Genomic DNA, 27,853 nt, shown 5'->3' on the forward strand with positions numbered 1-27,853 from the left:
ACTCACAAAGACGCGGCGAGAAAATGCGTGCTCGCTCGAGCCCTTCACGGGTGACAAGCTAGTTACCGGGCAGACGGGAACTGGCCTGATGTCTAAAATGGGTGTATTGTAGACGTTAGTCCAATGGTTTACATGCCAGGAGGGCAAAAAAAATAATCATGTGCACGGAATTAGAGGTGTTGGTTTAAAGGGTGAAATTTCTGTGTTTGCCTGAAAACTCGCATAGCCGAAACAGAGCAGGCAGGTGGGGGCAGTGATATCTGGATAGTTGAACCTTTCTTTAGAAAAGTAGATGAAACATGTTAGCCTCAAAGGTGGAGTATTCCAGTGTTTGGATTTAGTTTGGATTTCCATAGATTCTTTTTGTAGACATGAAATTCATCACAAGTCCAGATGATCACTGTTCTAGTCTTTTTAGGTACAGAACATGAAACTTTACCAGAGCATCATAACAATTTTAATTAAAAACAAATTACAGATAAACTTTTATGCCATGACATAGAAAATCAGGTGTTGACCAAGAACAATATATTTTTTTTTTCCATATTTAGGGGTGAAAGTTGATGTGATTTTTCCCTATATGTGCAATTATTCTTCACAGCTACACCCAAACGATTTCAAATTAAACATCAACGAAAGTAATGCACTTTCAAAGAAACGGTTAAAGACAACATTCAAGAATATAAAGAAAATGCTTCAAATTAAGCCGTTGAATTCTCTTTTAAAAATATAACTGTTGAGTAGTTCTCTTCCAAAGAGATAAGAGTTAAATTAAAGATTGCTTCATTTCAAACATAGGCACATAAATTCTTTAATATCTGAGGCTTTGAGAGAGGCTTCGATCTGGCAGCCATCTTTATAACTGAGCTGAGGCACAGGATGTGGCTAACTCTCCAGGACTGGATATATGTAAACAAAAGCACTGAAGTCTAAAGGGTCTGTACCCACCCCAACCACTTGGGGTGGTCTTCAGTCAGCAAAGTAAAGAAGGATCTTAAGAGTGATTTTCATTCCCCACTGTCCTGATAGAAGAGCCAAAGATACATACCAGCGTTCCTGAACACAGGTCACAAATGTATGTCAGAAGTGTTTCTTATAATAGAGGTTTCTTTGGCATACTCACTACAACAAACTAAAAACAAAATATGTATGATTACTGCTGTATCACACATCTGATTATTAGGGTGCTCCATGAAAACACTATTTGACTGGGGGTCACTCCCTAACAAAACAAAAAAAAGATTTCAGTTTCGATATAGTAACTTATCTAATTCTGCAAATCGGAAAATAAACACCTTCAGCCAGTACTCAATTCCGGACCAAAAGCGAAACCCTCTATGAGACCTTCCTCGGGTTGCTGGCGTTTCAGCCCTGCACCCCTTCCGACAGTTTGCACCCATTCACAGCCGTTTGCATGTGTGCTCAATGAGAATTCCACTCAAATGCAAAACAGCTTCGCTCCCCACGCCATGCAGACGTTCATGTTGCATATACTACACCATCAGGTGCTACGTGGGGAGTGGATGCAGAATCAAAAAGGTATGTCAAGATTTTGAGACCTCAAATTATGCGATGGCAACGGTCCAAACGAGGAACAAAAAGACCTGCTCTGTGCTGGACAGACGTGCAGCACAGAGGTTCAGCAGTAGAAACCTTTCCTTTGCTCTGGGTTTTTTAAAGATCTTTTTTTATAGTCGGGATTAGTGTGAGGATTTATTCCAAGGCCGGGGGGTGCCCACCGTGTTTGCAGGGCACGTCAATCTAACGCGCACGGAACGCGCATCCGACGTTGACCAATATTGAGAAGAACGCGATATTCTTTTTTCAAGTGTAGTTACTGGTTTACAGCGTACAGGCGGAGTGACCATGTCGATGAAAGAAGGAGAGAAAAAGAAGAAGGAAAAAAAAAAAAAAGGAAAATCGGTTCCAACCCGTTCGTTTCGGTAAAAGGTGAGAAGCACATAGCGTGAAGCTCTTGCGGTCCGGGCGGCGCTTGGCAGCGAAGGAGTTTAGCTTCCCGTCGCTGTGGTTCCGAGTTCTCGCCCACGCCACCAGCTGAAGTCTCGGGCCACTCTGACGGATGGGGCCGCGCGGACCGCTCGTATTTTTAGGCTGTGCGCGTCCGCGGAGAAAGGTGACCCGCTTTCACGATGATCGATTGTCTCACCCAAGGTGCGTCCATTCCCCTCCTTTTCCCTGCCGACGTTGAAAAAGCGCTGAATAAATCAAAGAAACCGAGCGGCTTTGCGGAGGAACGCCGGCGAATTTGGCACACCGCGCCGACTCGTTTTAAACTCTGGAGCTGCTTCAAGTAAAAACGGATAAATCAAATCAAGAGAGCGCAAGAAAAACGAGAACTCTTTCTTCCCACTCTGCGCAAGGCATCCGGATATGGAAAATCCTTGGTCTCATCGTAGGTGACCGGTCGCGTTTACGGTAAGGGTTCGGACGTGCCCCACTGATTGGACCGTTACAACAGAAACGAGAGCGTCAGACGTCCCCTCTTCCTGTTCCTGAAGGGCGCTGGTCTGTGGAAGACTGCGTGAGGGGCTCCCCGGCACAGACGCGGTGGCCCACGGCCCGGCTAGGCCCCTCGCTCACGGGGTGAGGTTCAGCAGACCGGTGGATTTATTTGGATAATTGATGGCCAGACTGATGGCTGCGATGTTCTTTAGGGCCTGCACAATAAAATACAAGGGAGGGGGGCATAAAAAATAATGAGTAAGGAGAAAGAAAAGTAAAATGATGAGGTGAAGGGGTGGGGAGAGAGAGAGAGAGAGAGAGAGAGAGAGAGAGAGAAAGAAAGAAAGAGAGAGAAATGATTAAGCAAAGTATTGCAGGTAATTCATCAAACTGTTTTACACACCTGTGGTCCTCAGAACCCAGAAAAAACACCCACACAGTAATCCATCTCTCTCTCTCTCTCCCTCTCACCCCCACCCTACCTCCTTGCGTCCACTTATGTTTTTCAGGGCAGGAACAAACACAAAAATACACAAAAAAACCACAGTTTTGACGAATTTATCCTGCAGCAGAAAGTGCACTGCATGTTTGGCTACAAACTGCATTAAAGCTAAGCAGGACACAGTAGATGGGGACAGCTCACAGCATCCCACACGCCATTGGCACACGCCTGGGTCCTCTTCCGTCCTGCCCTGATCAGATCAGAGCTGCTGTCCTGCTGGCCCACGCAGGATAATAGGAGCTAATTACTACATGCATTAGAGTTAACCACAGCCCACACACACGCACACACACACACACACACTTAGGCCAGCATGAACACACAAACACGAACGCTCAGCAGTGCAGGCACACGTGCCCCGCACAAAAACATGTACATACACGCGCGCGCGCACACAATCATATTCCAACAACCTGACACAAGTCTCTCCTTTCACTTTCACACACAACCCAAACAGAATCCTTCAAAAGGCTGACTGCTTTCATCTTTAATTGTGAGCTCAAAAGCTGCTGTTCCTTCCTCCTGTCTTATCGTGTTACACACACCCACACGGACACCCACACCCACACCCCTTTCCAACAGCCAAACTGAATTAGATGCATCCTTAAACATATATGGAACTAAATCATCATCATTTCCTCTTAACAGCCAGTACCTTCCCAATTCCACTTGTTTTGGGTGGGAGGGCGGCGCTCGAAATTGCATTTCGGTTCCGCTTCTGAACCCTTTGTAAGAATGACTGCTATTAAAATCGCTGCTGCCTGGTCACCATTACTTCATGTTTTGGAACCAACGAAAACCCGAATAGAAACGGAGCCACAGCGATGACCGGGCCATGAGCAAGAACCAATGCAGGCTTCACCATACAAAGACATTCCACCCCACAGCGTTGCGTGAACACGAATGGGACAGACGCGGGCGTCCTTACCTGGGCGGTACGTACTACGAGCTGCTCGTTGGTGGTGAGGGCCAGCAGGTACTCCTGCAGAACGCCCTGCTCCTGGAGGAAAGAGAAAGAGACGCCGTTACTCCCGCCGACAAGCTGCCACGTGGGCCAAACCTCTAAACCAGATTAAAGGCTCGACTGGACAGCCGCTCAAAAGGTCAACAGGAGAGACAGCGGGCGTTCCAGCAACCCAGTTTGCTGCTTCGGAAGTCGAGTGTGCGCAGGGGGAGGCGGCTACCGAGGACCACGGCTGAGGTGCTTGCGACCGGCGATGTTATTTATTTATTTATTTTTACACGCAAGGACTCCAAAGCAGGAGTGGGATGGGGGAAAACGTCCCGCAGGAGACCAGAGCCCGGGCCTCGGGACTGTACTGGCAGAGGCGTGCCGGCCGCGGCGTCGTCCACGCCAACAAAGTTTGGGTGAGAAAATCAAAAATATTATCGTGTGCAGAATTATGGCCAGAAATGATAGGTTGCAAACGTGACCGCAATATGCAAGTGATTTGACTGCATCTTAGTGGGGGAGTGATGGCGATAGCGAGTCTTAATTCTGGAAAATAAAATGCTAGAATTAAAGAAAAAGAAAAATACTGGTTGTGTGTACATTTGCCCAGTAGTTACTATAACATTTAACAACACAGATTGCTTCAGAGACGTACAGCTGTTACTCATCATTTGTACGTTTTCAGCTGTCTATGCCAGTGCATTTCTCTGCAGGCATGACCGATCTACCGGAAGGGCGGTCATATGTAACGCTATTTCTTGGTTTCATTTCTGTGTACTCCAACATTCTTCGCCAGACTGAATATCTATATTGTAATTTTCTGATGTGGCAATGTAAAAACATACATTTGCAGTTAATTAGTAATGTTGGGTTTGTATAGTCTATAATTAAAGGCAGTCTTCTCTACCGTATAAATGATTAACTAACCATAGATTAGAATGCTTGTACAAAGTTTAAAGAGAGGTGAAGCCATGCAAACAGATGGGTGGCAGCAGTACGCGACACAGGCAAACCATGTTGGGATCTTCAGGGCTCGACCGGACCTGAAGGCGCTCAGTGAATTTGTGATCGACGGTAATGCCAGCGGTGAACGCGGACGAGGAGCTGGGGGGGGAGAGGAAGAGGGGCCGGCCCACGACTCCGGATCGTAACCACGACAGCACGCCATAGCAAAAGCCACACACCCACTTAGGCTAACGGCGATCCATGCTGTGTTAAAGTCAAGGCAGCAAACTGCGGCCTGCTCGGCAGCGCTAATCTCACACTCGAATGAGGATCAAAATAGCTATGGGCTTTATTGTGTGCTTTGCATTCCAGGCTGCCACGTGGCCCAGGTTTAGGGCACGGTCGAAAGGGCACAGATTCTCCTGCTGCCTCCGTATAGAGCGCTATAAAGTTCCACACATTAATAACATTTTTCAACTTTGACGGTTTAATATCGATCCACTTATTTTGTAGAAGAGATAAGTGATTATCGAACTTGGTGAGAGGATAGGATTATTAAAAAAAATAATAAAAAAAGCTTTGACTGACAACACACTGATCACACACACACACACACGTGCACATTTCCTAGACATGAGCTCATATTTTATTTATTGAATGAGAACATGCATCTTTTGTAGTTTTGCTGGTTCTGATGATGCAAATTGCACATTTTTCTCTAACAGAACACACCGACACAGTGAGGGAGTAGAAACTGTGTGTGAGTTTTGCATGCGTCATTACTATAAGCACCTGCTTTAGTCTACATACTGTGAAAATGTGCTGCTGCCCTCTAACGGCATAGACACTCTCTCTCTCACACTCAGTTCCTTTTGTCTCATTCACACACAGATGGCTCCTTAGTCAAACAGTACAAGTTGACCAGGTGAGTGTATGATACCCTGATTTGTTTTATGTGCTCATCTGGAGTTGTGGTGCTGCTCCCAGGAGACAGACACACACACACACACAGACACACACAGACACACACAGACACACACAGACACACACAGACACACACAGACACACACAGACACACACAGACACACACAGACACACACAGACACACACAGACACACACACACACACCATCTGCAAATCATGTAAATGTATGATACTCACTAATGTACACTTTAGCAGTGCATCAGCTTTAGAAAAGAACCACATGGGTTGAAATGGACCGTTTGAAATAGACTGCTGCTAAAGATACTCTGTTACTCACCATGGCCTTGGCCTCTGCGATGAAGAAGAGCTCGGTGAGGGCACGGTGGAGGGGTAGAAGGACCGTGATGCTGGTGGGGTCGTGACTCAAGCCACTTTCCATACTGATGAAGAGATGCCACAGGGGTCGCAGCAGAGTCAGATCACAGCTCCTAACACACACAGAGCCAATCATCAGCCTTTACCCAGCAGCGCCGCGCCTCAGAAAGGCATCATTCACAGCCACAGCTGGCCATTTGCACGGCCCGATTCTCCTGCCTCAGCCATTCGACACCACAGACCATAATATCCTCATCTTAGATCATCGTACGCACACGCGCACACAGCTGAGTTTAGAGCTTGGAGTCCATACAGCATGGAAAACATGCAAATTGTCTCACTGGCATGTGACCTTGTTGTCATGGCAACAATCAAGAGAGGAAGCATGTGGCCCGTGTTTTATGCAAAAGCTTTGTAAATCTGAAACACAAGCGCACTCTCTCGCACACCAACAAACAAACAAAATTGCCAAGTCAGTCTTTTTTGGCCAACTGCAAATGAGGTAATGAGGTAAGCTGTGTATGTGGTCTGGATGTGGGTCTCCTCATTCATAGCTCACCACGCACCCTATAACCCAAATAGGGAACACACGATCTGCTTTCTGTGCTGCGTGGTGATGCCACAGTGTTGTAATGACACACACACACAAAGTTCAGGCAGCCCGAGCAAGAATTTAGGTTGCTGCCTGAGGTTGCTGCTGTGCTGCATCTGTCGTCCTCAGAGTGCACGGCCAACCTGACAGAATCAGACTCTGAGAGGGCGGGGCTACTTTGGCACTCCCAGGAGGAGGGGCCTGAGCTAGGAGAGGCAGGACTTAAACAAAAAAATTATATTACACCTTATACTCCAGTATAATTAGTGCAGGGCTCTGCAATGAAGTAGATCACATTCATTTGCAGGATCTTGGCATTAAAGGCAGTGGATAAAAACACATTTGAACTCCGTACTAAATCTAGCAAGAGTATGTAGTCATTATTCCTCTCACAGTTTAAAATGTTACAGGCTTAATTCTGAAAGCTTAAAGCACTGAAGTCACCACTGATAATGAGGTGTTCTACAGGACCTTCCTGTACACAAGGAAGAGTACAACTAGGTAAACACAGCAAGGCCACGTTTGGGGAGCACCACATCACTGTGCCGCAGGTGTGCAGGGCTGTCCAACTGCGTCTTCTCTTTAAATAAACATTTCTTAAGCTTTTTGGTGAGGGAAGACAAGGGAGGAGAGTCAAGGGAGGACAAGACTAAGTATAAATATTTAAATCTCTTGTGAGGTTTTTTTTTTTATCATCCATTTGTTACTTGTAACGTGGACGCCTTCTGCTTTGGCCATGTTGTAACTAAATATGGTCATGTGAAGAAGGTTCCAGAAACTGTACTGAGCTGTGAGTCAATGAAATATACAGACAGAGAGCGAGAGAGATACAGAGAGAGATAACACATACCACTGAGAAGGACACTGCAGTAGCCGAAGGAGGAGGTGAATAGCCTTCAGCCGTTGGCTCCCAGTCTGCCGGCAGGCCACACCCACCTGCCACTCCCAGATGTCAGCCAATGGTAGAGCCTGGCCATCAACCAGCATCTGCTTGAGGATCTCAAAACCTGTTCACAGAAATGGAGAGAAGCCGCGCACCCGTTAGCGTGCGGACCACTCTGGTCTGAGCGAGCCATCGCACGCCCCGGCTTCTGACGTGATGAAGAGCGAACCCACGTGAAACTGAGAGGTCATCCTGGACTCTCCTTTTTTAGCCCGGTGGTTCACTTTCCACTGTTTACCTGAAAGGCTGCAGAAAGCCCGCGTTGCCAAGTTTACCTTTATCCCACTCCACCAGGAGACAAATGACTTCATGGCCCCATATAAACAAAGCATTTTTACCGTGCTTGGAAAAGTATTTGAGATTCCTGGACAGGGGAATGATTTGAGCCACAGGGCAAAGGGGTGTGAGACTTGGTTAGTTGGGTAATTAAGAGCGGCAGATGCACAGGTCAGGAGAGCACACCTGCTCCTGCGCCACTAATGACTGCAGTAATCAATCACACACTCCGGGCTTACACTCCCCACACACGCGCACAAACACACGCATAAACACACGCACACGGGAATGGAGAGAGAAAGGCTGGGGTCAGGCAATTCTGATGTAGACAGTACAGTTAACCTAGGTTACTCAAGATGTTTTACTAAATGTGCACTGAAGGAGGGGTGAATTATATATTACTGATATAGAAATTCAATCCACAGTGAGACAGATTGACAAACAGCGACAGAGAGAAAATACCGGAATGCTATCAAAACGAGTGAATGCCCACTGACCAGTCTGGAAGCGTCCGCGTTGGCCTCCGGTCACAGTGAACCTGTAGCCCCACTCCGTGTTGCTCATGTCTGATATGAACCTGTAGTACAGAGTGTCCCCTACAGGAGAAAACAAAAATGACAGTTTACATTCACACACACACACACAGACACAGACAGACACACACAGACAGACACACACACACAGACACACACACACAGACACACACACACACAGACACACACACACAGACACACACACACACAGACACACACACACAGACACACACACACAGACACACACACACAGACACACACACACAGACACACACACACAGACACACACACACAGACACACACACACACCTGTCAGTACAACAGTGAGACGACACTGCTCCCGTACCGCTGGGCTCTGCCCTCGGACATCTATTGTCCTGCAGATTTCAGCTCCAACCTGAACCCAACCCAACTCACACCCTCCTGTCCGGGACTTCGGAAGACCTCAAACAAGTGGACGAGGTGCGTGGGTGGATTAGGGCTGGAAGTTAAGTCCGCTACGTGGCGGGAGGGAGGGTGGGTGTGTGTGTGGGGGGGGGGGGGGGGGGGTATTGCTGTTGCGAGGACAGGAGGTGGCTCAACTCACCCGGGATCTCCACGTCGGCCCACTTCTGGCCACTGAAGGTGTGCAGGTCCTGCTGGAAGTCGGCGCTGCTGGCCAACTGCAGCTCGTCACAACCCTCCTCAGTGTGGCAGCGCGAATCGAACTTCACCGCCAGGTAGAAGGCCCCGGGCACATGCACCTTGTCCTGCAGGGATGGGGGGGGTCAGAGGACCGAACACAGCTTTAACGCTCGCGCTCAAGGGCAAGGCCGGGGCCGTCTGGCATGGGAACCGTTTCTCAGCCTCCAAAGGCTTCGTTAAGCTCCTCCGACGCAACTCAAGCATGTTTTGCTACGTGTTTTACAGAATGTACGGCATCCCAACAAGCTAAAAGAAAACTCTTCAGAAATATTTAAAATCTCACACTAGGATTTCTCAGAAGCTAAGACAAAACACTTCCCTTTCGTAATTCTACTTGCCAGAGTGCTGGACAGATTGCAATATTGGGATTACCTTAGCAAATATCGCCATGGCAAATATTATGCTAATGAATTACAGAACACACCCTGCTTCCTGCAAACACCCTCAAGGTTTTCATTCCAAATCTCCCTTTTTGACTGGTGCTGTGTTCGTGGGCGGATGTACCTCAAAGTTGGTGTTGTTGTCGTACGGATGCTTGGACTCGCGGACCTGCACGGCCATTCCAGGCTCCTCCATGAACTGGCACGCTGTCAGAGAGAGACTTCCCAGCATGCTCTGGGTGCAGCCTTTCAACACTTTGTGAAGAATCTGTGTGTGGGAGGAGGAGGATGACGAGAGCAGACACACACTCGCGCACACTTTGTGTTACCACATATAGAGACGTTTTCTACCGACTGAATTGTAGCCAAATGCTGCTCCACCTTAACCCTTTGTTTAGTTACAGTTATAAGGATATAAACAGGTTTGGAGCTGAAATCAGATCAGCTGTGTACCAGGAGGACATTTTGCCCTCATTAACGAGATACGACCCCTAAACCACTGCACCCCCACGCGCTCCGGTCGCTCACCCTCTCCCACAGGGCTCTCTCTTCCAGCTGCATGAGCATGTCCAGGATGTAGGCCATGTGGGAGGCTCCGCTCAGCTCCAGGTCCTCCTCCCTGATGGGGGCGTCGTCGGGCCAGTCGGCCAGCAGCAAGGCCAGCACGTGGCGGGCGTACAGGATGCTGATGGCCTCGTTCACCTTGAACAGGTACTGCCGCACCGCCTTGTTGCTGCGCGCGTCCAGCTCCTTGTGCAGGAGGGCGGAGCTCTTGGTGCGGCGCTGCTTGGCGTAGCTGAGCTGCAGATCGCTTTCCGTCACCGTGATGAGCTTCTCCATCACCACGTTGGTCTCCTCCGCAGCGCGCTCGCAGTGGCTTGGCTTAGACTGCCGAAGAGGGTGGGGGTGGTGGAGGGCGGAGAAACGGTTTAAACCAGGGAGCTGAGCTCTGGTCGCGGGAACCTGCTGCCCTGCACTGCCTCGTGTCTGCGTCTGCGACCCGACGTCCCTGAGCCAGCTTACGAAGGGCTGGTTAATTACCGGAGGAGCCGAGTCGGGTGCGTTTGGGGGCATGGAAATCTTAAAAATGTGCAGGGCAGGGGGTCACCTGAGGTGAAAGCTGGGGCTCTTCCAGCACCAGGGATCTAGTCTCCTGATCCAGCTTTTTTTGGGGACTGTACTAATTGGGCCCAGACCCTGACACACCTGAACCAGCCAATCAACGTCAAGTGTGTCATCATGGAAGCTGGAACATGGACTGGAATCTGGTGGAGGAGAGCCTGGCTTCAAATAATTACGGATTGTAAAACGGTCAGCGTGGTTCGGGGCCCGTCCTCGACGTTTATGGTTGGACCTCATCTAGCGCGCGGCGTCTCAGAGACGTACCACGCAAGGGACGATGATCATATCCGTGTCCACGGCTTTGGCGATGCGCTCCTCGGAGCGCGGCCGCTTGGCCGGTTGCCACTTCTGCGCCAGTGTCCGGATCGCCTCGTCTGTCTTTATCACGTCTCCGTCAAATCTGGGAGAAAACGGGAGAACTGCCATTTCTGCCTTTGATGGTCACTGTACCCACCCCCCCACAAACACCCCCGTTTGTTCCATTTCACTTTCGGGGATGCAAAACGAGACTCGTCAGCCACCGTGGCGACAGCCGCGATTGTAAAAACCCCTCACCGCTTCTGCACTTCCAGGAAGAAGGAGTCAGTCCTCTTCATCTGGAGCTCATACATGGCCCTCAGGATGTGCAGCGGGGCGTTCAGGGCATCGTGGGTAAGCTGGAAACACACAAGAGTACAGTGAGGCCTGGCTGCTAGGGAGACGAAGCCTTCGATTACCTTTTATGGAAAGGAGGTGAGTAATATTCCACTAGTACTTGACATCCAATTCACTTCAAGACTGCGATCACAGCAGAAGTGCCTCCCCACCCACCTGGAAGCAGGCCTTGGTCTCCTCGTCGAGCCCTTCCAGCGGGTCAGGCCGGCCAGGGTCGGCGTCGTCGGCACCGCAGCAACTGGAGTGGTCCGAGTCGCGCTCGCGCTCCCGCTCGCGCTCCAAGTCGCGCACGCATGCTCTGCTGTCAATGGCGTCTGCATCCTCGGCCATGGAGTGGATCTCGCGCTTGGACGAGTAGAGCATAACGGAGAGGACCTCCAGGTCGCGCAGGAGCCAGGTCTTGCTGAAGCCTGTGCCTTTGCTGCCCTTACGCATCAGGAGCTGGGCGAGTCCCGCGCCCTGCACAGCAGCCTGGGCACGCCTGCCGCCATGCTTCTGGCCAAAGAGAGGCGACCCTCAGCGTGGTGGTCTCTGTGTGTGTGTGTGTGTGTGGGGGGGGGGGGCGTACTCACCTTGAGGGTGTTGTAAAGGCCCTTCAGTGCAAGCGACAGTACCCAGGTGGCCTCGACGGCGTCCGACGCGTTGCTGTCCACACCCGTCTGCAGCAGCTCGCTGATGATGCTGATGAAGCTGTGCAGGTAGCGGCCTGGCTGGGCGGAGCCTGGTGAAGGGGGCGGGGTCTCCTCTGCCTGCACCAGCTGGTAGTCCTTTACTGCAGGGCGGAAGGTGATTGGTGGTGTCAGATCCAGACTGTTGTCGGATCCCTGACTGACTGACTTGGATGGTTTAATATACAACAACAACAACAACAACTCCTTACGTATGCATTCAGGTGTCATAATATTTTGCATGTCACCCACCAACTAGATTCCTGGAACTATGGATGGCAATTTAGCTTGTGGCTTGTATGCCAACCTACAAGGAGGCTTTGGTCTTATTTTGGCTAATTATTGTCAATGCTTTCATCAGTGTTTGAGAGAAAATATGTGAGTAAAATATAACCAGATAAAGCATTGACGTGGTGGGCCAGCTAGGCCAGGAACTGGACAATAAGGCCCTGGGTGTGGCCAGGTCACACGCCTCTACCCCGTTCTGCCCTCCCCCGCTCACCCGTCCTCCTTTTGCGGGTCTTCACGTCTACCACGGCCGCCCGGTTCTTCTCGGTAAAGTGCTTCAGCAGGATGACGTTGTGCCGCTCGTTGGCGTTGTCCACGAACACAGACTGCGTGCCCATGCATAGCACCTGCGCTCGAGGACGAGGACGAGGACACACACACACACACACACACACACACACACACACACACACACACACACACACACACACACACACACACACACACACACACACACACACACGACGTCCAGTCAGAACACCAGACCCAACCCCATCAGACTTCAAACACATCCGGCAGCTAAGACGTTAAAACTGCTCCTAAACTCTTCATAACTTTTAAAAGTTGTACATCGGTCTCCATCAGCCCCCGTGTGTCCCAGAGCTTCAGATAACATGGCTCTAAACATGGCGATTAAAAAAGCACAACCGATGCCAATTCAGGTCCAATTGCATTGTCCCCACTACTTAATTGAGCGATTTTCTAGTTTTACTGCCTGGAGTTTATATTAAAGGTGGTATGGCCTCTCTCATAAGTGTATTGTAAGGGATTCAAGAACAGAGAAAGGTACCCAGGTGTTGTCATACCTCAGGGAAGACCACCAGCACGAGCAGCGTGAAGACGTTGGTTCGTTTGAGCTGCTGTGGTAACTGCTGGATACAGTGGTCGGTGAAGGCCACGATAACTTCGCACCACTGCGGACACGCGTTCAGGTTCCTCAGTATGTCCGCCACTGAGCACGCCCAGTCCAACCCAATGCGGCTGTAACGATAAACGCACAGGCTCTGAGACGCATGGCTTTTGCCCCACTACCTACTGCGCCGGCGTTTTTGCCAAAATCACCCGGTCGTTTCTTTCTGCAGTAGTGAGACGCAGACAGAAGGCCAGTGAATTCCTGTTGCTATTCCTAGGATCTTGTTCCGACATGCTAGATTGTCAAGGTTCTCAGAAATATGCTGTAAAGTGGGTGGTGGGTATGGCAAGACCAGCACTGTCTACTTGTCTCGTCACGTCTTCTAAAACGTACCGGAGATGCTTTCTGAAAGACTGCTCCTCTCAAAGCTCAGTACTGGCTCACACTCAAAGCCAAGAACCCATATGGTATATGTGGTGAACGCAAACTGAAATCGAAAACTGAATACGTGATGAATACCAGCATCATAAAACTCCAAGAACAGTAGTGTCCCCTTGAGAGTAAAAGCTAACGGACAATCATTTAGCATTATGCAAATGAGGAATCAGCTTTAGCCGAAATGAGATTTGAAGTTCCACGCAAGATTATTGAGCCTGTGAAGCGTAGTGAACGACACGGAACGCCAACGGCAAACATTCGCCGCAAGCTCTCGTTTCATCGGACATTCCCACCTGTCCAGGCACACGGCGCCAAGGCTGAAGAGCAGCTGCGTGGTCTTCCAGCCGTGGAGCTGGGTGGCGCCCCCCTCTGACGGCGGCGGGAGGAGCAGCTCGCTCCTGTCGGCCAGGGCCTGGGCGGCGGCGGAGTCCGCCTCAGCGGGCGGCAGGCGCTGCAGCAGCTGACCCAGCAGGCCCAGGGTCAGGTGGTAGGCCTCGTTCAGGCAACCGGCGTTGGACACCACCACGCGGAAGAGCAGCGGCAGCACGGCACTCAGGCTGCGCAGGGGCATGGTGCTGCCCTGCCAGGGGTGGAAGAAGGGAGGGGTCAAAAGGTCAAAAGGCGTGCGCGCCGTTTTTGCAGGATGTATAATAAACGAACGGCCATTACCGGTTTGGCCGGGGGCAGCATGGCTGCCAGCAGTCCTAGGATCCTCTCCCTGGAGCACTCTGCAAACACCTGCTCCTGCAACGGCACGCCGGCAGGCCCCTCCCGCTGCCCTCGGCTCACGCTCCTGCTGGAGTCAGCAGCTGACAGGGGCAGGGAGGTGAACAGACCGGTTATTTGCATCCATTTCTGTTTAAAACCTGCAAGGTAGCTGGTGAGGCGCGTCAAAGGTCGGTGTTGATTTCCTTTTATCTTACGTTGCGTCTTATAACTCCTATAGAGCACCCACGCACAGCCACATTCACCAACGCCCACCGACTCATACACGCCCGCTCACAAAACAACCACAGCCACGTTTGACGATTTACGGTGGAATATCGAAGTGCCTTACCTCCGAGCCCGGGAGACAGGGTGTCCTCGCTAGACACTGATGGTGTCTGGCTCAGGCTGGGAGAGTCCAGCGTGTCCTGGGAAACCAGGTTCCTTTGGCCTTCTTTCTCCTCCTTTGCCAACGGGGCTTTAGGAAGAGCAGGTTCGTCCACCATCTTATTCTGCAGGAAAAATGAACAGGTGAATGACGAGCACATCAAACCCCAGTCACCGTCCCGCAATCTCAAACGAGGCTTCGCTAAAGAGAGCTTCCGGAAACGTCTAGAAGGGCCAGAGGGCAGGCTGAGTTCTATATATTCCTTATATATCAGGACGCATAAAACTTTTCAGTTTTTGAAAAGAATCGGCAGAAACTGACCTTGTCTTTAGGGGGCGGCGGCGAGCAGATGGCTGTGGTGCTGCCGGGGAGAGAGGAGGTGTCCGTGGTGCTGATCTCCTGGCTGGACTCGGGGGTGGTGGGACACAGCTCGCTCTCTGTGGCAGTCTCACTGGAGGACAGCAGGGACAAAAGGGCTGAGGCCCGCAGACCTAGAGAGAGAGAGAGAGAGAGAGAGAGAGAGAGAGAGAGAGAGAGAGAGAGAGAGAGAGAGAGAGAGAGAGAGAGAGAGAGAGAGAGAGAGAGAGAGAGAGAGAGAGAGAGAGAGAGAGAAAACACACCGATCAAAAGAAACTGAGAGGACGAGGACATCTCCTCAGCCTTCGTGCTGATCAAAGGCCAAACCCGGCGACCAGCGTTGAGAAACCCAGCCGAGTGGCTCCCTCACCTTTGCCCGTCTGGCCCTTGGTCAGGCACTCGGTGATGAGCTCAGAGCAGCGCGCCTGCAGGCGGGCGGCGTGGCGCAGCGCGGCCGCGTCCAGGGGCTCGCCCTCCAGCTCCCTCTCACTGCCCAGCTCCGAGGTGAACAGGGCCAGGGCCGCCAACAGCAGCCAGGCGTAGTTGTGCACGTAGGGCTGCACCAGACGGTGGCGGTCGCTGATACGGATGGTCACCATGGGGTAGACCGTGATGCGGTGTGTCGGTAGGTGACTGTATCCCGGGGGGGGGGAGAAACAGAATCAGATCATCAGGCCAGAACTCGCAACGTGTCAAAACCGGCCACCGTGCCATGGGGAGCCTTCCCCACCTGTCCGGGTATTTCTTGGCATTGTAGCAGCCGAAGCACAGGTCGAAGTCCTCGCAGACGTTGCAGTTGATCCGGCTGCCCACGATGAGGCCCTGGCAGTGGTCGCAGGCGTACTCCATGTTCACCATCTCATGGTCGTCCTCGTGGCCCTCGGGTTTGGCGCCGCCTGCCGAGAAGAGCGGGAAAGCGGAACAGCGAGGCGTCGGGACGCTGAGAACGAAACCACAAGGCGGCCGCTGCTGCCAAAGCAGAAGGTGCACAGTGCACGTATGCTGGGTACATGACGGTTTGTCCCAGGGACAGCTGTAGGGTTTGGGCAAATCTAAACAGACAAACTCAAGCATGTGCACATGTTCAGTGGAAATATATGCGTTCTGTCTGGTGGGAGTTACAGACTCATTCCGAACCCAGTTACAAATGGCTTTTCTCTGGTGGAGTGTAAAAAGTGGGCGTGTTTGAAGCCGGCGTGCGAAGGGACTGCAGCTCACTGAGGAAGCAGGTCTTGCACAGGTCCATGTCGGTGCACTGCAGGCAGCGGTAGCGGTGACCCGGGGCGATCCGTTCACAGCCATCGCACGAGATCTCCACGTTGAGTAAGTCGCAGTAGCGTGCGATGAACATGTGCATCTGCGGGGGGAGGGGGGGGTGTGTCAAAAGGTCAGGTGGACCAGTAATGTCGAAAAAACAAATAAATAAACACAGTGTTAATGATTTAATGAGAATATTCCTTAACAACAGAACGCTACTTAATTCTTAACTACCAACTGAAGGAAGGACAGTGGTGGTTAGAGAGAAGTGAACATCGAACGAGGCCCAGATAAGCCATTTTCCAGGGCAGGTCTTTGTTATACTATTAACTGAAGGAGCTGTACTTGCGGAGGTTTACATAAAGCTAAAAGGGCATGTGTGCAGTCAAGGCTGAATTAGTTTCAAACATTTACTAAAAGCTTACAGTGTCTGGCTCAGGCTGTGGAATCATAACAGCCGCGGACATATCCCCATGTTTACGGAGTCAGAGCCCTGCACGTTTGAAAAGGGACATCTGGGATACGCTTTAAGACCCATTTCCCCCCGGTGACATTCTTAACAGGATACCCAAAAGAGCAGAACCGGACGGAGGGGCTGATGGGAAGGGGGACGGAGGTACGCGGCATCTACCTTTCGGCGGTCCTCTGGCAAGGCCTGCGCGATCTTGTCGAACCACTTCTCGAACATGCCATCCATGGACTCGTCCATCCACTCGCTGTTCCTCTCGTAGTCGGCGATCTCGTCCTCCTCAGTCCACTGGCTGGACGCCAAGGGGGGACGAAAGAACAAACCAATATGCAACAACTCAACAACTACTGCTGGAGGTGCACCAAAGGATTCAAAAGCTGCAGTGTCAGCGCTGCGGTTCCGCCAGGGGTCGCCGTGCTCAGCGCACGCACCTGATGGCAATGTCGTGCACGCTGATGTTCTCCTGGGACATGGTGAGCAGCAGGTCAGGCAGGCGGATGGACATGAACAGCGGGAGGTCCTGGGCCTCCCAGCTCATGGACAGTAGGTGGAGCAGACATGTCTGCACACACGACAGGGCAGGCAGCAGGGCCCTGGGGAGGCGGGGAGCGGGCGGGAGGAAGAAGCCAGAGAGAACAGGGCCGAGACAACGGTGCTGAGCTTGGGGGGGGTACGACACAACGATAAAGAAGACCGCTGCTATTGTGATACAAGGCTCACGACGGGGGCAGATGTCCGCACGGTTATTCCTGTAAACAACCACCGTGAGTCATTCGACACTGCAAAGTCATTGGTTAGGAGAGCTTACTTGTCACTGAGGGCACTGAAGCCTTGCACTGCCTCCACTAACATGAGAATCAGCTGATGATACGAACGCCTGATCTGATCTTTAAGCGCCGGCCCACAGCCTGACAGCTGGGAGAAATAACTGAGAGAGCGAGAGAACGAGAGCGCACGCATGAGCTTATTAGAATAAAACCAATTATATACAATTTATGTGATTACAGGAAACATTCATTATAGTAACATTGTGAACGAGGAGAGGTCGGCCATACTTGGTGAAATCCTTCTGACACGCGAGCAGCTCCTGGAGGAACAGAACACAGGGGGCCTGGAACAGGTGTGGTTTCCCCAGGGACAGTAAACACTGTTGCACCATCTCCAACACCTTACACACGCTCATGGCCTGGGCCTTCTTTAAGTCGAGTGTCTGGAGAACGCTGCGCACGCACAGACAGAGAGAAGGAATTAAGAGTTATACTCCGCAATGCGAGATCTCAGCGCACGCGTACGTTTCCCCGGCGCGACAGAGCGCAGGCGTCGGCGGCCTCACTTGCTCTCGCTGACTCCCGTGTCCTTCATGAAGCAGTGGATGTGTTTGAGGAGGGGGTGTCTCTCCTTGACGGGCGGCGCGGCACGGTTCTCCTCCACCGAGCGGTGCGACAGCAACCGGAGGCGGCCGCGGGTGAAAGGTGCACGGCGGGACGAGGCTTGCGGGGACAGGGGCTCGCCCGGCTGGGAGGGGATGCTCTCGGTGGAGCCCCTGAGGCCCTGGGCTCCGGCAGAGGCGCCGGGGTCTGAGGCGGACGAGTCCTGGGTCTGCAGGCGGACAGGGTGGGCCTCGACTGGGGAGGCCATCGCCGCTGCCTCGCTCCCCGGCCCCGCAGGAGCCTGGGAGGTGGTGGGGGAGGGGCAAGGATGGAAATCCCCTTCAGATACGGAGACGGATCGAAGGAGGGGGCCGGCGCCCTCTGCCGGCTTGGGGCTGGGGGGCGGAGCCGAGGTGATGCCAGCAGGGGTAAACCGAAATAGGAGCAAGCTCTTACTGATGCACATCTCAGCTGGGGGTGTGTGTATGTGAGAGAGAGAGAGAGAGAGAGAGAGAGAGACACACACCATATCAGTGAGAATTAATAGCTATTTATCAGCTTCCATTTTATTATCATTCATTTTGTTAAAAACTTACCCAAAGATTCCATAGTAACTTCGCTCTGAAAATCCCCCTTCTCATCTGCTATATTAATTTGGCCCACCAGAGAGCGCTGTTTCATCTCCAACTAAAACACAAACCACACGGCATATTCACAGAGGAACTAATCCCACGGACCCGAACTGTGCAACAGCAGTGGTCCATCCTACCATCCATGTCCTGATGCCGTCGGCGAATGTGTAGAGCTGCACAAGGTCTTCGCTCACACATGTCTGCCCACACTGAAGCACTGGGGAGACACACAGGGAACGGATCACACAACGGGTGACGGTCTCCGTCACAGTCAGAACAACGGGACAAAATGCTACTCTCTTTGGTATTGTTGTTATTATTATTATTATTATTATTTACCAAAGTTCTTCAGAGAAGCATAGAGGGCTGGTGTGTGGTACACCATTGCTGCCCAGATTGCGTTCACCGCTTGATCGACCTTTGACCCCGCAGCGATCTCGTTCCGGACTGGGTGCTTCTTGCACGCTAGCATGAGGTTCCGCATGAGCGCCGCCCTGCCGTCACAGGAATCCTGGGAAGGATCCCAGTGAGCGAACTCAAGCAGGAACTCCACCAGCTCATCACCAGCAGGGGCCAGTTTTACCTGGAGGATGTGATTTTGTGCAACCAATGAAACGATCACAGGCTAATGTACTTCCTTTAGCAAAAAGAAATATGTTAATAGTTACAAAACATGAAATGCCTGTATATACACACTGGACGGCACAAACCTGCTGTGTGTCCTCGTTCAATTTCTGGGACTCTTGTGACCGGACCAGTCTGCTCAGGCCGTGCCTGAACATGGGCCTCCACAGGGGCGAGGCGAGGACGTGAGTAGTTGCGGCTGGAGGCAGCTCCTTCCCCGCCCGAGCCTCCGAGCAACCTGCACACGGCAAACCGAGGGCAGGCGACCGTTAGCAAGCATAATGGCCGACGGCACCACCGAAGAATGGGGAACTCCGGCTAACCTACACAGACGACAGAGGGCGGCTGCACTAAAATCAACAGCTCCGCGGTACCGTTAAGGCCCTGCTTGGCAGGTAAAGGACCGGTGTGTTTGTGTGGGTGACGTGGAGATCGGGAAGGAGCTTTATGACCCCATAAAGTCCTCAGAGGGGACGTGAAATGGACAGGCCATTAGCAGACCTCAGAGTCCTCTTAGTGCAGCCAAGACATGCAACTTATTCCCCTGATGAGACTTTGGAAAGGGTGGGCTTCGGCTCAGGACCCCTATGGCACCATACTGCCTTGCAACAATGCCATAGAGCGGCCTAGCTGATGGCTTATCAAGCTGGTCTGAATTTCTGACCCTTCTTAGGGCTCGTAAACCCACAGAGTAGAATGCAGCCTGATTATATTTCAAGGAACTATGACAGTAAACTCCATCAGACTCAAAACTTACCAACTTCTCAGTCCAAAAGAGAAGCTCAGTTACTTGCTTCTTTTCCCACCGCTTCACAAATTAATAAATTGCTATTTAACCTACTACGATATCAAACGATAATCAGCAAACAATGTATATAAATTAATTAAAGTGTTAATATCACTACATTAGCTACAGTACTAAAAAAGTATCCAACAGTAGCAATGCTAACCAGCAGGTGTACCTGGGACTGACTTCAGTGCCATGGCACGGGACGCCAGGCGACCCATCAGACGCGATACGAGCAGCTGCAGGTCTGATGTCCAGGACACGGCTACATCGGGCAGGCCGTACGCCGTCACCGTGAACTTATAGCCCCACTCCGTGTTGCTGCTGTCCGAGTGGAAGAGGAAGTGCAGCTGGTGGCCTGCTTTGAACGTCACTTTCTGGAAGACGGGGGGGGGGGCAGACCTCATTAGTCGTGAAATACCGAAGCACGCGCACATGTATGTACATCAACACTGTCTGCATGGAAATATGTGGACTCAAATGGGAGCTATATATCCTCCACTGCATCTTTTTTGGATTTTTTTTAAACTTAAAAAAAAGTTCCCACCCGGTTTAGAAAGAAACGTGAACGTCCAAACATCTTTGGGAATACGGGATCAGTTTGAGCGCTGCAGGCGCGCTCCGCCCTTTTGTCTCAGTACTTGCAAAACCCACATTTGCTGTACTTCTGGCAGATTTTGCTGCATTACTGACATTTTTTTCAGCAGTTGGTCAATAAGTTCTCAATAAAACCCCAGCAACATTATTTTTTGTGGGGGGGGATATTTACAAATTCAGTTTGTCAAAAATATTGTCCCGCGATTCCTTTGGACATTCCTTTATGAACAGATCCATTATTTATGTTTTGTTTCTCTTCATACTATTAAAACTATCCGGGAATTGGTGTGAAGATATTCCAGAAGCACTATTACTAACGCATATCTATGAGAACACTGATCCTATATGTGACGGATGTTGCCTACGTGGAGTCCGCAGTGTGTGATGTGGTGGTGGGGGGGAGAGATGGTGATTTCATAATCAGAACTATTTGAGAAGACTTTTATTTCCGAGTCATCATTCCCAGAGGGAGAGGAAGTCGCTGCCTCACCTTGGGCCACTTCTCGGTGCCGACCTTCATGTCATACCGTACTTTACCACCTCTGGAATCTGTAAACTCCAAATAGTCGTACCTGCCGTTTCAGGAAAACACAGAACGATTAGAAGACCTCTCCAAATGTCGACGCGGGCCCAGAAAAAGTACTCGGAGTTTTTGTGGGAGCCGACGAGGGCGGGTGGGAATGCACGGCCCAGCACCTCTTTTCCGTCTCGCAGCGCTCGTCGAACTCCACCTCGAAGGAGGTGGCCCCGGGGCAGAGGAAGATGGTGTTCTCGTGTTTGCTGTCCTCGTAGTCGTGAGGCGACTCCATGGTCCACGTCCTCAGCACCACGGGCTGCTGGGGGTGCTGGCAGGACTCCTCAACCTGCAGGACACCGTTTGGGGTTCAAGTACGGGCCTTTATGTTTACTGCCTTGCACATACGTTCATGGTTTCAAAAAAGACCAAAAACATGGGTGTCTCACAGACAGACAGAAGGAAGGACCCCCCGCCCCGCCGGCTGACCTTGGAGCTGTCCTCTGTCCCGCTGGACAGTTCCTTGAGTAGCTCCAGCAGAGTGAAGAAACTGGCAAGCAGGGTGCAGTGCGGGATATCCAGGGCACACAGCTCCAGCAGGAAGATGACCTGCATCACGTCACACACACACACACACACACACACACACACACACAATTCAGCTGACTGTTCTCCTTGCCTTCACTTCAGGTTTCAGCTCGGTGAGATTGTGTAACCATACATAGTAGCCCTGATTCTCAAGTCATAACACTTTAGCATTATAACGTACTGCATTATAATATCTCAAAACACTGGTCAACCAATAGGGGACGATGGGCGGGTTCATTACCAGCTGCCTGGTCGCCGTGGCAAGGATGGCGCCGCCGAGGTTGGTGGCGATGGCCGGGCCGGAGTGGCTCTCCAGCAGGGCGAGCAGCACGGTCCGCGTGCCCGACAGGAACTGCTCCACGTCTGGCCGAAAAGTACAGGCAGAGCTCAGGTGCAGCTAAACGGAAAAAGGCTGCTCGCAACTAGTGTGGGTTATTTGGCAAACCAAATAACCAACCAACCGAAAGGACTGTCCCCTGCGATACAGCCTGTTTTAGGTTATGAACGACTGAACATGCCACTGTCAGGGGGAAGCTGGTAACTGACTGCCTGGGTCCTAAACTTACACCACCCTTATTTAGTGATCGCATGTGGAAACCCCTGGGGACCCCAAGAACAAACATGAAAATCATTTAGGCAGCTAAAAACTACGCCTGTTTCTCTACTGTTCGAATCAATCATGTGACTGGAGTGTGAAAAAGAAAAGACAGAAGAGAACGTGAATGGTTGGGTGTCAGATGAGCACGTGAACGGGTAAAAGTGAATGAGGGTGCGGGTCTCCAGTCAGCTTCCTCTGATCACTGGGAAACGACAGGAAGGCAGAAACCGCTCTGAGGTCAGCACTGGCGCGGGCCTTTGCTTACATCGGACGAGGATGCCTCGGGCCAGCTCGGTGGCCGTGGACGCTGCGCCTTTGAGCTGCAGGAAGCACCAAGACAGCAGGCTGCCCTGCAGAGCCCAGAACAAGGAGAGCAGGACCTTCTGGCTGGGACCACCACTGGAGTCCACCATCATTACCTCGCACTGAAGCATACATGCGCAGCAAAAACAGTGAGGAAGAGAAATTAATAAAGCAATTTCTCTTTAACGTCCTAATAATAAGTACATAATAATTATATAAATAATAATAATTTAGTATGGAGCACTATGTATTAAAGCTGTTGTAAGAGTCTTTTAAGAACACAGTACTGGAAAATTATCTATAACTAAAAGAAACTGAGAAGAGGGGGAAAAAGCCTGGATTGTCCAGGGCTCTGTAATCAGCAACTAAATAATTGATCTGGTCTAACTGATCAGGGAGCTTGTCTACAACACAGTCCTCTCTGCATGTCAATCCTTTTGTGCACGTGCAGAGCATATATGCAGAGGCTCATCACTAAGCATGCAGATCTTTGGAGGGAGGGGCTTTGGAGAAAGGTTTGGCTGGACGGTGTGGGATTAAAGGGCGGGGCCATTTACGGCATTTAGCTGAGGCTTTTTACCCAAAACAACTTACAATTATGACTGAGCACAACTTGAGCAATTGAGGGTTAAGGGCCTTGCTCAGGGGCCCCCAACAGTGGCAACTTGGCAGCAGTGGGGCTTGAACCAGCAACCTTCCGATTACCAGTTCAGTACCTTACCCACCGAGATACCACTGCCCTACTCTCTTGGCAAAACCCTTTAGTGGCTATGTATGGTCAAACCTTAAGAATGGTAACGCCAGTTACAACAGATTTAAAGTCAACGAGCAAACAGCTGAGGGAAACACTGCAGACTACAGACAGTACAGGCAGAATGACAACAGACAGGGGGAAGCACCAAAAACCAATTATGCAAGTGCTGTCTCCAGCGTGTGTGTGTGTGTGTGTGTGTGTGTTACAGACACTACCTCTCGAGCGGCCACCAGGAGCAGTGTGTCCATGACGGTGAGGATGGGGGAGATGTCAAAGTCCGCAGGTGCCCCTTTGGGAGGCAACAGCAGCAGCCCACTCGGGTCCTGATCACTGCACACACATGCAGCCATCAGAGTGTGTGTGTGTGTGCGTGCACGTGTGCGTGTGTGTGCGTGCGTGCATTTTACCTGAAATAATTGCAGAGCGACTCAAATGTTAGCTTAACTGACTCTGGCTGGTCCTCTTCCGTTATGTTCTTCTGCCATAGGAGAGAAGCAAGGCATAAAACACACATGCGCGCGCACACATGCGCACGCACACACAAAGACACACCCACCATCATGTCGAACAGCTTGTCTCGTCGGCTTTGTTTGTCTGGGTAGAAGATGGCTGCTCCGCTGAGGATGGCCCTGACCGCTTCTGCCCTGAGGGCCTTCTCCACCACAGACTCACCATCAGGTCCATCTGCCACTGCACGACAAAGCCAGACACGTTACCACCGCATCAATCACTCAAACACACACACACACACACACACACACACACACACACACACACACACACACACACACTCAACCATGTCCCCATCGAATGACTGAAACATCAGCATCAGTCATATGCTGTCTGTGCCACTATTTCAGGGCTCTTGCTCTCCTCACTGAGAAACTGGAGTAATTCCAGTCCCTGTCTAGACCTTTTCTCAGACCTCTCCATGTCCAGCTTGGTCATTAGCTGTATGTGGAGAGATGTCTAGAGCAGAATGTTCTCCACTGTCCTGCTGCCAGTCTCAGCACTTGAGTCTGTGTTGGGGCGACACTGGAATATCTGTATTTGTTCTGAAACATTACTTTACCAAGCTGTTCAATTTCCTTTCTTAGCCAGACTTCCCTGAATTACACCTGAATTAAAACTGACTTTCCTTAAATCAGACCAACCCTAACCCTGAACGCCACTGCGGAACCGTCCACTTATGGGGGGTTGGGTTCGGGGTGCTATGGGGGCTTTGTGGCTGTTCGCACCCTGACACAAGTGGCTGTAGAGATCCCCCACGGCATCGGCTGGGTCCACGTCTCCGCTCACTGTCGTTCCTGCAGACGTTGACGGCAATGGGGAAGAGTCCGTGCTCTCCAGGGGGTCCCGGGACTCCGGCAAAGCGGGAAGAGCCGGGAAGCAGTTCTGGAGGAGCCGGAGCAGGAGGACCCGAGCCTTCAGTGCCTCCTCCCCAGGTCTACACACACACAAGCAAAAATAATATTTTAAAAACAGAGTCATCAAACTATACACATTACTAAAGTGTGGCAAAAACGTTTGCACTCACACCAATCTGAGCTCTCTGTTCAAGTTCAAGTTCAGTTTATTTGTCACATACATAGTCATACACAGTACAACACGCAGTGAAACACGCTGTCGAAGTGTGTGTGTGCGCTCAAGTACACTCACAGAGCTGCGATTTCTCTAAGAGTCCGTGAAGCATATGCATATGCCGTGTACTCACATAATCTGCGTAGCGTTGTGGTGTTTCACATAGACGTGTTTTGTGTTTTTGTGTTGCGGATACATTATGCATGACCGCACAATGCATGAATTCAAAACACAGCTCAGCAGTCCTCAAAATGCTATTACAGCGCACAAAACCAAAGTGGTGGGTTTGCTGCAGGCTAGCACACCTCTCATAGTTCTGAATTACTGTGACATTTCTAAGAGCCTAGAAGGCTCTGTGACATTTCTAAGAGCCTAAGAGCCTAGAAGCCCATCCCAGAAGCCTTCGTACGATCCCCATAAGGGGAGGTAGGCAGGTCCACGGCAGCGAGTTCCCACAGCCAAACTAATGAGAGGTGTGGATCAGTTCCACTCTCAGGTAGAAAATGCATGCTATAGTAACCAAGAATATGTAAAATATAGTCTATATGAGCAAGTTGATTTTTTTAATTTTACTTTATTTATGAAATATGTCTATACTATTTTCATTTTTTGTTAGCTCTGCTCTCAATAATTAGAAGGTCCTGAGTGCACACCATTGAGTGTGTGTGTGTTTAAGCTTATAGTGTGTACTCACATAGACCTGAGCTTGCTGTAGAAGTCCCAGAAAAGTACCAGGTTCAGCCCACTGAAGTCCAACAGTGCCTTCTGCTTGTGCAGCGACAGATCCTACAACAAGAGCGGAGCAGCTCCGTTACCCTGCACCCGCACGTCCCGACTACAACCCCAAGAGCCTCTCGGTCATAAACAACACACGTGCGTTACCATGTCTCGCGTGAGCTGCTTGATGAAGTCGAGGGTCTTCGTGATGAGGGCCAATGCCGTGTGGGGGCCACGCTCGGCCCCCGGGGCCTGCCCGCTCAGCTCCTCCGCCGCGTGCAGGCGCTCGGTGGCGGGGCACAGGTAGCCACTCAGGTCCAGCTGCTGCACGCCCAGCCGCTCGGCAACCTCCTGACGCGTGCACACGAACTTCACCATCAGGAACTGCAGCCAGACACACACAGACCCAAACAGAGGTCACCACAGGACGCGGCCCACTGCCTGAGGGTCATTTCCTAATGGCTCACTGAAGTTTTTGGTTTGTTTGGGGTTTTTTTTTGGAATTTGTTGAGGATGCACGTGAATGATATCCTACATTGGATACTCGGCACTGCTGCAGTTTGATCTCCATGTCATTCCAGTCTTCCTCCAGCTCAAACCAGCCCACAGGCTCCTCCTCCCTCACTTCTGTTGCTCCACTACTGCACTGTCTGCACGCGCGAGAGACAACGGACATGCGGCCAGGTTACCGGAGACCCGGCAGGAACGCAGGACTAAACATACAACACACCTCAACTCAGCGAGAGAAAAACGCCCAATTACAGCCCAGTTAACCCCGATGGCAACAGAGACACAAATCAGCCTAAACGTAAGAAAAAGCGAAATAAAAAGGAAAAAGATAGAATGCTTTCCACTTACCTGTCTTGGACAAACTCTTTGTAGTCCTTAAACGACCAGGAGTCATATTTCCTGAACCTCTTAAAGTGTTTGTCTGCGTCGAACGCATCAGGGTCGTTATAAGCGAACACCAAGCCGCACTTAGCACCTATGGCCCCCTTACGCACCTGCGCAGAAAGGACCAAACACTTAAAAAGGCCGCACAGAACAGCTGAAGGTGGACCACGGCACTCTCGGGCTTGCCCTGTGCTGTGATAAAGCACACTGAAGAACACTTATTTCTGGGGGACGTGGCCAACTCGCGCCGCATTCATCAGTGGCACGAACGTCTGCAACCTGTCAGGGCACTGTGAGCGTGGTCCCCGCACTCCATCAGCGCCCAACACAAACACTCGGTGACCGCTGAAAGCTGCTCATCGAGGAAAAAAAAAAAAATCTAGAAAATCACTATGCAAACTGTGTGGCAACCTGCTTAGGCATTAGAGAAAGTGAGTGAGTCCCTGGAGCGTACCACTATGATGCATGAGCAAACCCTTCACTGTAGAGCACTGCGTGTGCGTTTTTTTTTCTGTGTAGAGCTGTACCACCACCCAGTCCTGCCCAAGCTACCCTGAAGGACACTTTCGGCTTCTCTGCCCTCAGGACCATTGGGATCGCCGTGGCGACACCCGCACACGCTCCTGACCTTTCGGATGACTGTGGCTGTAGGTCCTGGAGTCTTCAGCGACTAGACCATCTCGCTCTCCGCTCTGACTGGGTCTACTCACTGGTTTCATCTGATTAATCTCAACACTTCTACTCACGCTCGCTGGTTTTTTTTTGGTTTTTGTTTTTTATGCACCATCATACATTTCATTCCTTAATGTGCTAATCGCAGCTTTAATCGCAGAAAAAGCGACTATTAGTTGTGTGTCATTAGTCTGCCGGGCCGGCGTGGATCACGGAAGGACTCGGCGTCTCCAGTCCGCTCTCGTCCCATCAGCCTGCTCAACGCAACGAGTCGGTCCCGCGTGGTTCCGACGAGCGCGGACTCACTTTGACCCGGAGCTGCGTGACCTGGAAGCACGTCTGGTCCTCAGTGGACAGGATCACGCTGGCCCTCCTCTTGCCGCTCTCGGTCAGGAACCCTGCGGGGGGACGGACGGAGGAAACGCATGCGACACCTCTGATGGCAACCCCTGCG

General features: G+C 51.2%; 1 protein-coding gene across 2 annotated transcripts in view; it reads right to left on the reverse strand.

Moving 5' to 3' along the window:
* Window positions 1-434: 434 nt before the first annotated feature.
* zzef1 (zinc finger, ZZ-type with EF hand domain 1) overlaps window positions 435-27,853 on the reverse strand; it is a 34,803-nt gene continuing 7,384 nt past the window's right edge. The window contains exons 10-54 of one of the 2 annotated variants that reach the window (XM_035526975.1): window positions 27,706-27,797; window positions 26,692-26,837; window positions 26,369-26,483; window positions 25,999-26,217; window positions 25,811-25,902; window positions 24,774-24,982; window positions 24,092-24,225; window positions 23,943-24,013; window positions 23,751-23,865; window positions 22,744-22,903; window positions 22,122-22,243; window positions 21,782-21,901; window positions 21,475-21,641; window positions 21,269-21,350; window positions 20,357-20,558; window positions 19,481-19,632; window positions 19,110-19,353; window positions 18,908-18,987; window positions 18,735-18,825; window positions 18,102-18,609; window positions 17,824-17,988; window positions 17,577-17,696; window positions 17,200-17,361; window positions 16,931-17,060; window positions 16,261-16,399; window positions 15,773-15,938; window positions 15,413-15,675; window positions 15,007-15,176; window positions 14,650-14,809; window positions 14,262-14,401; window positions 13,886-14,172; window positions 13,108-13,282; window positions 12,516-12,648; window positions 11,918-12,117; window positions 11,502-11,837; window positions 11,247-11,347; window positions 10,956-11,091; window positions 10,098-10,457; window positions 9,694-9,837; window positions 9,092-9,254; window positions 8,470-8,568; window positions 7,604-7,760; window positions 6,124-6,274; window positions 3,894-3,965; window positions 435-2,678 (exon numbers count right to left, since the gene is read on the reverse strand). In XM_035526975.1, coding sequence (XP_035382868.1) covers window positions 2,598-2,678; window positions 3,894-3,965; window positions 6,124-6,274; window positions 7,604-7,760; window positions 8,470-8,568; window positions 9,092-9,254; window positions 9,694-9,837; window positions 10,098-10,457; window positions 10,956-11,091; window positions 11,247-11,347; window positions 11,502-11,837; window positions 11,918-12,117; window positions 12,516-12,648; window positions 13,108-13,282; window positions 13,886-14,172; window positions 14,262-14,401; window positions 14,650-14,809; window positions 15,007-15,176; window positions 15,413-15,675; window positions 15,773-15,938; window positions 16,261-16,399; window positions 16,931-17,060; window positions 17,200-17,361; window positions 17,577-17,696; window positions 17,824-17,988; window positions 18,102-18,609; window positions 18,735-18,825; window positions 18,908-18,987; window positions 19,110-19,353; window positions 19,481-19,632; window positions 20,357-20,558; window positions 21,269-21,350; window positions 21,475-21,641; window positions 21,782-21,901; window positions 22,122-22,243; window positions 22,744-22,903; window positions 23,751-23,865; window positions 23,943-24,013; window positions 24,092-24,225; window positions 24,774-24,982; window positions 25,811-25,902; window positions 25,999-26,217; window positions 26,369-26,483; window positions 26,692-26,837; window positions 27,706-27,797 — 7,331 coding nt within the window. In that variant the 3' untranslated portion in view covers window positions 435-2,597. Of the gene's footprint in view, window positions 2,679-3,893; window positions 3,966-6,123; window positions 6,275-7,603; window positions 7,761-8,469; window positions 8,569-9,091; window positions 9,255-9,693; window positions 9,838-10,097; window positions 10,458-10,955; window positions 11,092-11,246; window positions 11,348-11,501; window positions 11,841-11,917; window positions 12,118-12,515; window positions 12,649-13,107; window positions 13,283-13,885; window positions 14,173-14,261; window positions 14,402-14,649; window positions 14,810-15,006; window positions 15,177-15,412; window positions 15,676-15,772; window positions 15,939-16,260; window positions 16,400-16,930; window positions 17,061-17,199; window positions 17,362-17,576; window positions 17,697-17,823; window positions 17,989-18,101; window positions 18,610-18,734; window positions 18,826-18,907; window positions 18,988-19,109; window positions 19,354-19,480; window positions 19,633-20,356; window positions 20,559-21,268; window positions 21,351-21,474; window positions 21,642-21,781; window positions 21,902-22,121; window positions 22,244-22,743; window positions 22,904-23,750; window positions 23,866-23,942; window positions 24,014-24,091; window positions 24,226-24,773; window positions 24,983-25,810; window positions 25,903-25,998; window positions 26,218-26,368; window positions 26,484-26,691; window positions 26,838-27,705; window positions 27,798-27,853 lie in introns of both variants that reach the window. The other variant, XM_035526974.1, reaches the window with a different exon arrangement.

Source organism: Electrophorus electricus, chromosome 6, assembly GCF_013358815.1.
Source record: "Electrophorus electricus isolate fEleEle1 chromosome 6, fEleEle1.pri, whole genome shotgun sequence".
NCBI classification, from domain to species: Eukaryota; Metazoa; Chordata; class Actinopteri; order Gymnotiformes; family Gymnotidae; genus Electrophorus; species Electrophorus electricus.